The 13,508-nt window shown below is 37.0% G+C and overlaps 2 protein-coding genes across 2 annotated transcripts; both read left to right on the top strand.

The window, feature by feature from the left end:
- Nucleotides 1-1,375: 1,375 nt before the first annotated feature.
- Nucleotides 1,376-4,782, top strand: Hand (heart- and neural crest derivatives-expressed protein). The gene is made up of 3 exons (XM_018020391.2): nt 1,376-1,460; nt 2,262-2,893; nt 4,622-4,782. The coding sequence occupies exons 1-3, from the start codon at nt 1,376-1,378 to the stop codon at nt 4,751-4,753; spliced, it is 849 nt and encodes a 282-aa protein (XP_017875880.1). The 3' UTR covers nt 4,754-4,782.
- Nucleotides 4,783-9,425: 4,643 nt separating this feature from the next.
- Pban (pheromone biosynthesis-activating neuropeptide) lies at nt 9,426-11,855 on the top strand. Its single transcript, XM_018020390.2, has 3 exons — nt 9,426-10,199; nt 10,563-10,799; nt 11,498-11,855. Exons 1-3 carry the CDS (start codon nt 10,094-10,096, stop codon nt 11,743-11,745), a joined length of 591 nt encoding a protein of 196 aa, XP_017875879.1. The 5' UTR covers nt 9,426-10,093; the 3' UTR covers nt 11,746-11,855.
- Nucleotides 11,856-13,508: the final 1,653 nt, after the last annotated feature.

Genomic DNA, 13,508 nt, shown 5'->3' with positions numbered 1-13,508 from the left:
GCTGAGGCTTCCACTCAATCAACGACTTTTACATTTTTAAAATTGACATATTTTTTATTTTCTTTACTTGTTCTACTTCAATAACATTGAAATTTAATAATATTACATGATTTGCCTAAAATTTCCACCTGATTAAAAATTGGACAATTAAATTAAGAAGTACAGCTACCGAAAACGATTTCCGGCCCACTTGGCATCCACACATGCAACAATTAAATTTGCATTGTGCAATTTAAGTGGTGTGAATATTTCTTGTCTGCTCAACATTGAGAGTCTATAAGCTTCAGATTTCAAATCCTGACGAACACAGTGACATAATGATATAAGATAGAATAGAATAATTCGGATACCAGTATTTGAACTCGATTCGATCGAAAATCATAATTTAAAACCTGCTTTCTTGCAGTTTATCTCAGTCTTTGAATTTTTGTGAAACCTGTCACTTTGCTCAGCACAAGGAAAAATTCTGATATTTCGAATTCCACTGTACAGATTTTGAAACAACATAATTAAATTAAAGTTAGGAATTCCAAAAATATGGACAGATCTTTCAGGGATCTATAACATTATTATACTGCATAATGAGTAGGTGGTCCACTCTTTCCATGTAGAAAACTTTAATTTTGTGTGCATGCCAAGTGGGTCGGAAATCGTTCTGAGTAGCTGTACATAGCCATGGAACAGGCAGCATGGGCGTAGACAACGAGAAGCTCCGCCCTTCGATTCCTCTCTACCAAGTGCATTCTCTCTCTCTTCAGCATACACCCACCGCGAACGGTAGGGTGCTCGAGCAGTCAGGACTCAGGGGAATAACACATGGATATGGACTCGTCGACGTCGACGGCGATCACCGAAATCGGCGTTCTTTTCTCCTCTCAGTGCCACTTGGACTGCATCCGGAAACGCGTCGATGTCGAATCGTGTATGTCACGCGACCAAGTATATCACCCCAACCCGAGCAGATCATTTTGTTCATTCAGCAATTTTAGTGTACTTCGAACGATTGAAATTCCCTTTCGAATTTGATCAAAATTGTGTTGCATAAGGTTCTATCAATAGAGATATTGAATCACGAATTGAACAATATAGATCAATATCATTTACCAGGACTTGAAAGTGGTTGATACAAGGAAGGAAAAGAAGAAAATGTGAATAAAGTTTCTTCCTCTATAAGTGAAAGTATAGTATAACAACTATATGAAATTGTAACTGTTATTAAATACACATACTGATACTGAAAAGTAATAAGAGTTCAAGTGTTTAAGAAATTTATGTAGAAGATTGGGTCAAATTTTACAGTAAGAACGACAAAGTTTGTTCGTTAAGTGACATTAGTGAAATATTGTTTGGTGACAGTTCGCGAAAGGAGATTACCATGATGCTCGGCGGTTATGAGGCTCAACCGGATTACTATCCACAGTGGCATCAACCATATAATTACATTACGCAGTTACCTTATGGTAAGTAATGTGTTTCACTTATTTAATTTTTGTACTTTTTATACGAAACAATTGTTTTACATAAATGTGCGCATGAACAAGTTCGTTATTACCAATTTGTAGATTTATCAATCTATGATTTAATTACATTTGGAATATTAGTTATTTATGTATCTTTAATTTGACTTGTAATTATCTACTCATGCATTTTTAATTTATAATGTCTTAAATCTTTATGAAAAGTAGATAAGCAACAAAAATACAGAATGTACATACGTTAAACATTTTTTTACTCTTTTTACATTCCGTGCATGAAAGAATGAAAATTAGAAACATTATTAAATAGTAATAAAAAAGAGATGTATTCAAATATCAATAATTAATCTATAAATCCATTTATTAATGAACATAAAAACAAAGACAATAATTCGCCAACATGTTACGTATCTCATTAAGTTTTCAAAAATTAAGAGTAAAATAGATTTGACTGAAGAAGAATAGCTCTATTGTTTTGAGCCAAACGAAGAGGTAAAATTCATAGTGGTGTAAGTCATTTTTCGAAATTAAAAAATCCTGGGAAAGATACAGTTATTCTGTTAACATGCTTACATTGTGCTGTAATCGATTTGGAAGGGAGGTGAGTTACAACTTATACATTTCACGTTTTCTTTAAATGTATTAGCATTCGTAGTTGAAGAAAGCAATACAGGTCGCAACTTGGCTGAGAAGTGACTCGCACAATTATGGCTTTTACCTCTTTGAATTTTGTAATAAAAAGAACCAAGACACAGAACTGAAGAGATCTCCATTTCTGTATCGCAGGTCCAGGAAATGTTCCTGACGCGGACAGCCAATCGACGTATTGGGGTGCGGATTCCGGTATCTCCGGGGGTAGTTCCGGCGCCGGCAGTCCAACCGCCTCAACGCCACCCTTAATCGAAGAGATTGGCGTCCAGGAGCACGGCTACTCCCCCTTGCAACAGTACTCTCATCCCTCGATAAACCAACACTATAACCATTTGGTTTACCCGCAACAAGATCTCTCCCTAAATCCGAACCATCATCACCATCAACAGCAGCAGCAGGACCACAGAAGGGATGATTACGCTGCTGTCTCGTCGATGAGTCAACCCGACGGACACCTACCGCTACACCTGAGACAAGGAGCTAGGGACGGCGGTGTGGTTATCAGACCCAAGAGGAGAAACACGGCGAATAAGAAGGAGAGAAGACGGACGCAGAGCATCAACAACGCGTTCGCTGATCTCAGGGATTGCATACCGAACGTCCCGGCGGATACCAAGTTGTCGAAGATTAAGACGCTCAGGCTGGCGGCTTCTTATATTGGGTATTTGATGGCAGTGCTAGAGAGCGATGAGGGCGAAGAACCGCAGACTTTCCGTGCCGAAATCCTGTCGACCGGGAGAAGGAACAAGACGGCTCAGGCAAATCAAGTTAGTATCATTTAAGGAGCTAGGGTAAGTCACATGACTTTCCTAACTCTTTTGGAAAATGTTTATTACCGATAATCCGGCAAAAATAGTATACTTATAAAGGACATCTAAATTAACATACATATATTATAGGCTTTAAACAAAAGGAAACGAATTTTTATGCGTACGTCTTTAAGAACTTGGCTAGAAAATAATCTGAGAAATTTTTATATAATACCAAAAATTAGATCCAAGCCTTCGGAAAATATAAATATGTCTTTGCAACGATGAATGCAAAAGGATTTAGTTTATATTTTATAATTTTTTCTCATGTATAATGATTTATACAAGTAATTCTCTAATACTCTAATCTATTTAGATAAACACATCATAAGTTCAATCACAACATGAATCAACAATTCATTATAGTGTTGTATATTGTCTTCCTTCAATTTGCCAGTAATAACTTAAAAATGATCGGTAATAAACATCTGATTAATTGCCTTATATATCAGAGGATGAGAAGATAGACGTTAAAGAGAACGCGGGTAACTGCTTCGAAGAGAAAATTTATATCTACTTCTCGTGCTTTAAATCTCCCGGAACACTTTCGTAAGCGTTGCCATTGAGTAAACATCGCCTGCCTTTTAATTGACCGTACGTTCGTCGACGCTTAAGAACTCGACCTTAAACTCGTCATCGTACTTCGAACTGGAAGGAAAAAGTTCACGTGCCCTCGAAATTCATACTTCAGAAGCTTGTCAATTATTCTTAACGAGCTTTGCTCTAGAAACCCATCCTTTATATTTATCATTGTGTTGTAACAGAGTAATTTTCGGCGTTAAAATGTAAAAAATTCTCTATGGATCTGATGACGGATGAAATTAAAATATTGAAGTACGAGCCTATGAATTAGCGAAACAGATTGGTTGTTTAGTCTAAACTATTATTGTCAGAGATGTCAAACGATATTAGCAAATGAATCAAACGTGGAATTTACTTCTGTAGCTTATTTAAATAATCTATCTCTCGTTAATTCAATTGACAATATTGGTGTGATAATTACATAATGATGGTAATGTTGATTTAATTAATCTTTATTTACTTGATGAGATTTGCATATTATTATTGTAGCATTTTAGAAGAGAATATTTCATAAAAAACAGTGTATCATCGAAAATCATACTCATAGCAAATAAAGAGTAAAAGATTACGGTCAGATGGGGTACCGACAAATCTTCGCCTATTATAGTTCAAATTGTTTCACTAATTTTCTAATAGACAATCTGAAATATTTTTGGTATTAGACTGTGATCTTGTGGTTTCCTTGATTACTCGCCACCCATATAGAACTTTCTTCCCTAAGAAGGTCATCAACCTTTAGAAGCATATCAAATATTATTTAAAATAGTCAAATCGTTAAATTAGAAGATTGTACATTACTTAATGTAAACTCGTAAAGTATTCGTTTAAAATTATGTAACAAAATACAATTTACTAGTTTGATTTGTTCAAACAAAAATAGTTATAAATATATTTTATTTTATGTTTCTATGGATTTAGTAAACAAATATACTATAGATTTGCTTAGATTTTATCCACGAATTGTTATATTATTATCTTTTTTCTTGCTGTAACGTACATATAAATTATTGATAAAATAATGGAATGAGATTATAACTAAACTAATAGAATAATGATGGATGAAATAATAAAAAAATAATAGAACAAAGCTGTTTGCGGTTACAGAACGAATCGTGTTTGCACCAGTCGTCAGGTATCTCGGAAGAATCGCCGAAGAGCAAGGGACGAACCGGATGGCCGCAACACATGTGGGCCCTTGAATTGAAGCAAGAGTCACCTACGAACCAGATGCAATGAATCCCTAGCTAGATCTATTTCCGACTAACCGCGCCTTCTGTTTCATCGTTATTATCGAGAATTGGATCAAACCGCGACGGTGGATCGACGTTGGTGGCTGGATAGCAAGATTCGGGCTAACATTTGATTACTCTCGACTTTTCCTGGCCACCGAAATCGTAATTACTCTGTCGCTGGTAGACTAACAGCATTGAACATCCACGATATTCGCGAGCCACTGTTAATACAACTATAAGACTAATTTATTTACATAATAATATAAGGATGATTAGAGCAAATTTCAGATAAGTAGAATAAACGAATAATGTTGTGAGACATTGAAAACTTTTGCAATTTTGCATCGTTTAGATTCCTTCTTTTGTATTGTGTTCCGAAACTCTTCATTGCTTCGCCGCAAGCAAGAAACGATTAATCATTTCAGTTACAATTAGAATGATTGGAAGCATTAATAAGTATGTTGTAAAATATAAGCGATCGTTTGTACATACGCGCCTGTTAGTATACTTTACGTCTGTAAATAGAGTCGGCTTATATCTTAGTTGATAATAAATTACATTAGCCTCCTTCTCCCCTTCCGTGTGTTCACTTTTAGTTTACAGTAAAGGAAGATTATGAATTGACAAGACTAAAAATGAATGCAGAGTCAGTATTGGATACCATCGATTATCCTTTTCTAAGTACCAGTTTTAACAATTTTCTTAAGATTATTTGATAACAATATATTTACATAGATGAAGCTTCGATAAATGGAAATGGAGAAGAGTGCTGTAATGAATGTATATCAAGTAAGTTCTGTGTGCACTTCCGTGGTAGTGTCTACTTAGGGTCAAATATTCACCCAGTGCAATAATACTTTACTGAACTTTCATTACATTTTTATCTAATGATAAATGATGCAATTTTTTCATTGTATCCTGTTATACCTATATGGACCTAGACTAATTTAAGATGCTTGTAAACTTTTGTATAAATAATGTATAAAAAATCACTAGCAATAAAGAAAATATAATAGCAATTTAACTTGTGATTCTTTCTATTTTCAGCTATTTCCTTACTGTGCTATTTAATTTATACTCTTATTTCAATACTGCCAAACTATTGTCGCAACAAGTAATGATGCCAAGTGGTTAAATTTGCCTAATTCTTTTATGAAAATGATATCGTTCAAAACAAGCAATTAAGAACAAGAGGAGCCCGCGACACATGCTGAGGACAGTTCTTCACGAACGATTTAAGTACCCGCTGCCACATACGCACAGCGTTGCTATATGGAGGGAATTTCTCCTCTTCCCATTCTGTCCCGACTACTGTATACTCTCCCCACTTTTCAGAAAGTTGAAGTTGTGGATCGCACAATACGCCGACAACAGACGACACGAACACGTGAGACGTGACACGGCAGGCCCCGGTAGTAGACGAATGTCCATAGGTAGACGTAAGTGGGGAAAGCATACTGATTGTGAGCATACAGTAGTGGAGACAGAACGGGAAGAGGAGAAATCCTTCCATTATAGCAATGCTGCATACGCGGACCTGCGATACTTGTCAAAGCAAACAAACGTTTGCTTCATACTTTTTTATCCGGTACTCATACTACACATATTGGATACGCGTGTCGCACTGACGACGTTTATGTGGACGCACACGCGTACACGATTGTTCTTACGTGATACTGCCTTCAAAATGTTCCCACACGAGAAAGCCGTTCTCGTTTTGGACCAATGTTCGTTCATACAAGGAACATAGCAAATTAAAAAAAAGAATGGCTTTTACTCCCTTAAATATGTTATTAAATCAAGATATAATAATAGACCTTTGGTTTGTCAAAATGTTTTTAGTAAATCTGTACTACTTCTGCTAAATCTCAACTTGCACCCAATTTCTTTAATTAGCTGATTGACTGCATTGTCTGGATACGATCTCTTGTGAAGAATGGATCGTGAAATAGATTTATATCTACAATCCTCCAATCATTACGGTCCACGCATCAATCGTTATCTGACGTTCGAAGAACAATTCGTTTCTGGTTGACCTCAATTCATTTTCCTCCTGCCTGATCCTTAAACTGATTTCTAAATTATGTTTGGTTCACTTAAGTTCATAATGGTGCTTCAATTTATATAGTATTTCAGCTGATAGTGTATCAATTTATGGATTATGACACGTTTAAAATGATATCGTACAAAGTGTATATATTTTTAGGACAGATAAGAAGAAGCAAAAGGGTTTGGTTGTTGAAATTTGGCGAACTCTGGTATATAACGGTGGCACGGGCTAAAGTTTTGATAAGAAAGCAACGATCTCTTCCCTGTTACCGAGAATAACCGAGTTTTCCTTACGTAGACCCGGAGTGTTTATATCGCCGGCGTTCTGCACTTCGTCAACCGAAGAGTTTACCAAGCAGTATGTACATACATACATACATATACACCGATTCACCTTCTCGTGTTTTAACACCTTCCACCGACCGAGCCAGCACGCGCCTCGTTTCCCCTACTTTCTCCCATCTTTCTATCTTATCATGAATGTCTTTACGCAAGTAAAATCTAAATTATACGTAAATTATGCTTTTCCATAAAATGAAACATGTATAAGACCATTTTCGCTAAGCTCCGATTAATTTAAATTAGGTTTGGAAAATATAAGTCTACCTTTAAAAGATTTGAAATATTTATTTAATTTGTATAATTGTACAATTGGTCTAATTATTGTTTGTGGAAAATGTAATTAAAATTTCGGTATTGGCAACGCTCAATCATTAATTGAATTAATCGGAGCTTGGTGAAAGCGACTTTTATTCGGAAAGAATTTAGCGTCATCTCGACGTAGATCAATTCGAAACCTCAAATAATAAACAAACGAGTTATCGGTCGAGACTAAATATTTGCGACGCCTATCGAAGACGACTCTATTCATCAACGACGAACCGATGTTTAAACGATTTGATAATAAATGATACGCATTGACGACATTGTTTGTCGAATTCCTAAGTTGGAAACCAGTTAGGTGTGAAAACGTTTTACACTTAATATCAGTTCTCATAGCCAAAAGAAACAATTTAGGTATGTAAGAATAGGCAATAGTATTGAAAAGAAAGAATCTTTGACTAGATGTATCAAGAACAAGGATGGATCAAGTACTGGCCACTGGCGCCAAAGTATCCAGGAAATCCGAGACCGTCTCCGTTGAACAATGTATTCACAGCGTGGTATCCGGGAAAACAGATTTCCCACGTAAAGCTCGGGACAGTATCATCTGTTTGCGAAGTGGATCGTGTATTTATTTATTTATTCCGTTTTATTTGATCCTGTTACAGGGTGCCAAAAAGGCTCTTAGAAAATATCTGTATATATTCTCCTGTTTAAATCGATTTTGAATAGATATTATATGTACAATTATTGTATATATGTAAATATTTAAAATCAATTAAATTCAAGTTGTAGCTATATCGTGAGAATTATTTCTATTTAAAGTCAAATCGGGTTACCATGACTTATCTCACCAATTATTTTATCGACAATCATTCTACCGACTAGATTTCGTCGATACTGAAATTCGACGATATTAACTTGATCGGTTATTATCAATGAAATGATCGTCAATGAAGTAAAGGTAATCCATTCAAATTAACTGACAAATACTATTATTGACTTTAACTCTGCTGGGCTGCAAAACAACTATTCCTGTTCGAAAACTTATGAGATGCTAAATCCGCACACACTAAGCAGAGAAGGCATAATCCATCTTCGAAGAGAACAGCATTGTTTACGTAAAACGCAGAGTAGCAAAGAGTAAGCAATTTGAACAAGATTTGTAGCGTTTTCCCATTCGCCACTGTATCTATTCAGTACATATTCATGCTTACAGATATTAATATAATCTGAATTAGTAAAAAAACTTATTGTACCCTTATTCATAGTTTGATAATCTTCTTAAAGTTCAGTATAAAAGTCTCATGCATGTTTTTCAAGAAATATTCGAATGTTCGATGTTTCATGATTAAAGACATTATGGAAATTCTACGTGATTTGTTTAAACTCCATGAGCTTAATGTATCGTAAAAAGTCACACGCTTTATATATCATAAAAAATCGCGCGCTTAAGCCATTTCGCTCTATAAATCTCTTCGGAACAAATTAAATCACTGTTTTGAAAGTGATAATTGCGTCGCGCAATTTTACTAGCGAGGTTATTTCCTCTCATTGTCAGCCATGATCTTATTGATCCCGAAATTGAATCGGTTTAATTGACAAGGCTTAACCGAGAATAGATTGTCCGTGCGAAGACGCCCGTTGCGTCGGACTTTCGATTCGTTACGCGCGACAGGGAGCGGAAATCGCGAGGGGTGCGTTCCTTTTCAACGTCGTTCCCACTTTCTCCGCAAATAACTGTTTCCTTGAACATCACGAGTCATTCGACATGCATTCGTCTCCACGCGAAATCTCTCCGCGACGACCAATTAATAACAATTGTTAGAAACTCGTTTTGATGATTCGAGGGCGTCAGATAAAGATTAATTATTTAGAAATTGAGAAGAGATTACTAAGTAATAAAATCAGTAAATAAATTATTGATACTCTTAGAATCCGATAAAAGTCCAGGGAAACTGTAATTAAATATAGATCATTAAGCATTTATTTACAATAACTTAGTAGTTGATTGCATACAGTTAAAATACATATATGGCTTGCTGTTTGATCGATCTTGTTATTCCACACAAAACCTGGAAAACTGATAACGAAATATATCAGAAATAAGCTAAATCTAATTGCAGACATGGAATACATCCTTCGATTATTTAATATTCGTATGATCAATTGCAGTTGGTTATTAACTTATGTAACGCAGTATAAAAGAAAGTAAGGTATAATAAAATCGAGACAAGATTTCAGCAAATCCCAGCGGAGTCAATGAATCTATCAGGGAAGAGAGTGAAGAACAGTGGAATAGAAGAAACAAAGGGATAGGGTAAGAGAAAGGAAGAACGCATGGGGGCGGTTACAAAAATGTTCTTTGTTCATTAGGTATGGAAGAGCGTGGATCTCAATAGAAATTGAGACGAATCGCTTCTTCGTGAGCCGTCGCGAATCCCTCGCTCCCGGGGGTGGATGTTTGCGCTGCGAACGTTCATTTCGAAAGGAATCGACGAGAGGAAATCGACAACGGAGCAAGATAAATAACGTTTTCTCCATTGAGATCCGCAGGAATAAAAGAGGAAACGAAGAGGAGGAAAAGTAAGGTAAGGGGAGGCTTGCACCCTATAAAATCTGGGCTCGGTGAAGGTGTCGACATCACTCGCTATCACCTCGGTCCCGCGATAACATCCACTTGAAACAAGCGATGATCGGTTCCACCGCGTTTCCGGCATTCAATCGGCCCGCAACCCCAATCTGCCTGCTGCTAATCTGTCTGGCCTTTGTGCTCTCGTCCGCTTCCGGAGAGTACGGTACGTTCTACTGATTAACCAAGTTTTACTGATAAGTGCCAGGAGGGAACGCTTGTGAATCTTTCTAGTGCGATAACATCTGTGTCTCTAATAACGCTCTTTGTATGAGTTTTACCAAAAAAAATTCGGAGAAAATGTCAAGAATCGATTTTTTGTTTTTTATGTATAATTGTATAAAATGTACTGTATACTCCTGTTTCTAATTTTAAAATTTGCTCATATACAAAACTTTAGAAAATATTATCACTTATAGCACAAAACTAATTTTGCATTTTACTTTCATTACATGATACGTGTTATTAACTTATATGTTATTAACGCGACGAAACGTGAGGGTTTATTCAATTCAACGAATTGCTTCAGAGGGTAGAGAGTCAGGGAGCAGCGTGAGCAACGACAGGCCGCCAAACAATGAGTTCGGCTCGTGTACGGACGGCAAGTGCATCAAACGAACTTCACAAAGCATCACCAGCGGTATGTGGTTCGGCCCGCGGTTGGGTAGACGCCGAAGATCGGACCGGAAGACAGAGCTAGAGCTCGACTTCGAGGCGCTTGCCAACGCATTAGACGGATCTCACTGGGCCATTGTCACGATTCCAGGTATTGCTTTATGCATTTCTTTTTTTTGAACAGTTTAGTTTACTACATTACAGCCTTTACCCATTATCCTGATTTCACCGTCCGGTTAAAAAGGTATGTTAGCTGCATGCTGGTCGATATGATGCTCATTTTCTGCGACACTTTCTTTTAAAGTAAAGCTAAGATTCTTAAACGACTTACTGAATTCACTCTGCAGCAAACTATTTAAAACTGCCCGTATGAGGTAAGAAAAATAAAGAAATTCCACTCCATTTCATCCCCGTAAGGATGGAACTTCAGAAATTGGTTTTTAGTATAGTAAATATTGGTTTCTTATAAAGTGAGAATTGAGTACCAGAATCAATTTGATATTTCATCAGATTAAAGAGATAATGCACAATTTTCTTGTAAGAGTGTGAAAGAGGATGAAATTCTGAGTGAAAAATTTCTGTTTGACTTTCACCACCAGTCGCTATTCTGCCGTACAGAGAAACAGCCCCGCGCAAAATTCAGCCGTGCCTAAGACGTTAATAACGTTATTAAGAGAAAAAGTGGACCAACGTTTATTCACTCAGAATTTCGTCCTCTTTCATACCTTTAGAACATCCTGACTAATGTCCAACTCTTTCACGGTTCATTGGTTTATTTTACCACATAAAATATGTGTGTATGTGTATGTGTATGTGTGTGTCTGTGTATTGAATAAAATTCAATTTCAGGAACGGAGAAGCGGCAGCCAACACAATTCACACCCCGACTAGGCAGAGAGTCAGGTGAGGAATTATTCTCATACGGATTCCCGAAGGAGCAAGAGGAGTTTTATGTCGAGGAACAGACGTTTCCACCTTTGTTCGCGCCGCGTCTAGGGCGACGACTTGCCTGGACACCGTCTCCGCGACTCGGGCGTCAGTTACACAGTATCATCCTCGACAAACCTAGACAGAACCTCGACGATTCGCACTACTGACAATGAGACTGAGACTCGACATGTTTGAACGGACACTGGATAGCCAACGACACTAGTGTAATTAAGATCGTATCGAGAAAATAAACGACTTGTATTTATTTGTATTATAATTGACCGTGTTCAATACTCTCCTCTCGTTGTGCGCTTGTAACGATTAAATCAATTCCCTGTATACCTTTCGAATCTGAATCTAAATTTGACTCACTTCCCAATTTTAATGTAATAATTAGTACTTTACATATCGAGTACTTTCGTTTAATCCTGATACCCTTTTGTATTNATGTACTCGTGTAAAGAACAGCATTATCCGTCACACATTGCAGTGCCGTATCATTTACACGTAATTCGCGTTGAACTCTGCCGTACAGAGAAACAGCCCCGCGCAAAATTCAGCCGTGCCTAAGACGTTAATAACGTTATTAAGAGAAAAAGTGGACCAACGTTTATTCACTCAGAATTTCGTCCTCTTTCATACCTTTAGAACATCCTGACTAATGTCCAACTCTTTCACGGTTCATTGGTTTATTTTACCACATAAAATATGTGTGTATGTGTATGTGTATGTGTGTGTCTGTGTATTGAATAAAATTCAATTTCAGGAACGGAGAAGCGGCAGCCAACACAATTCACACCCCGACTAGGCAGAGAGTCAGGTGAGGAATTATTCTCATACGGATTCCCGAAGGAGCAAGAGGAGTTTTATGTCGAGGAACAGACGTTTCCACCTTTGTTCGCGCCGCGTCTAGGGCGACGACTTGCCTGGACACCGTCTCCGCGACTCGGGCGTCAGTTACACAGTATCATCCTCGACAAACCTAGACAGAACCTCGACGATTCGCACTACTGACAATGAGACTGAGACTCGACATGTTTGAACGGACACTGGATAGCCAACGACACTAGTGTAATTAAGATCGTATCGAGAAAATAAACGACTTGTATTTATTTGTATTATAATTGACCGTGTTCAATACTCTCCTCTCGTTGTGCGCTTGTAACGATTAAATCAATTCCCTGTATACCTTTCGAATCTGAATCTAAATTTGACTCACTTCCCAATTTTAATGTAATAATTAGTACTTTACATATCGAGTACTTTCGTTTAATCCTGATACCCTTTTGTATTTAAATTTTAATTTGTTAAAATATTTACATTAATTACAAAACAATCTATAAATATAACTAGTTGTCATACATATAGTACCTACATGCAGGTTTCTATGTGGGAATGCTTTTTCTTAGTAATGTTTTATCATAGATATTCCATATTTTTTTGAACAAACGAACTTACTAAAATAATACCATTCCGTTACAAATGAAACCGCTAAAACCAGTATCTATGAGAAAAGATAGAAATTATTTAAAGAGTCACTAGGATGTAATTATTAAACGGGGACCAGCGTTTTATTCCTGTCCACTACGAGTAATAAATGATTATTCGAGTAAGGAAGAGGGACGGAAGGTTAACTCGTATGTATTTGTTGGCTACGTTTTTCCTTGAAGCTTTTATGGTTACGAGCGGATTCTACGCGGCCACATGGCCCACAGTAGTTCCGCTCGAGGAATTACAAGCGTAGTTATGCTACCACCCCTTGCCCTCTTACCTCTTTCCCTCGCTTTCGGAACAAAATGTAACTCTAACTTTGTTGCATTCGTGGTTCTTCTCCTGGGATGAACGAAATAGTCCTATGTTCATTCTCTATCCTTTTCTCACTATCAGTCTTGGAAATTTTTAGATATCAAGAACTACCAGTTGAATCCAA

Source organism: Ceratina calcarata, unplaced genomic scaffold (genome assembly GCF_001652005.2).
Source record: "Ceratina calcarata isolate Rehan_Ccalc_2016 unplaced genomic scaffold, ASM165200v1 scaffold224, whole genome shotgun sequence".
Lineage (NCBI taxonomy): Eukaryota > Metazoa > Arthropoda > Insecta > Hymenoptera > Apidae > Ceratina > Ceratina calcarata.
The sequence above is the reverse complement of the archived record's forward strand: the minus strand, read 5'-3'. Positions and strand labels throughout refer to the sequence as shown.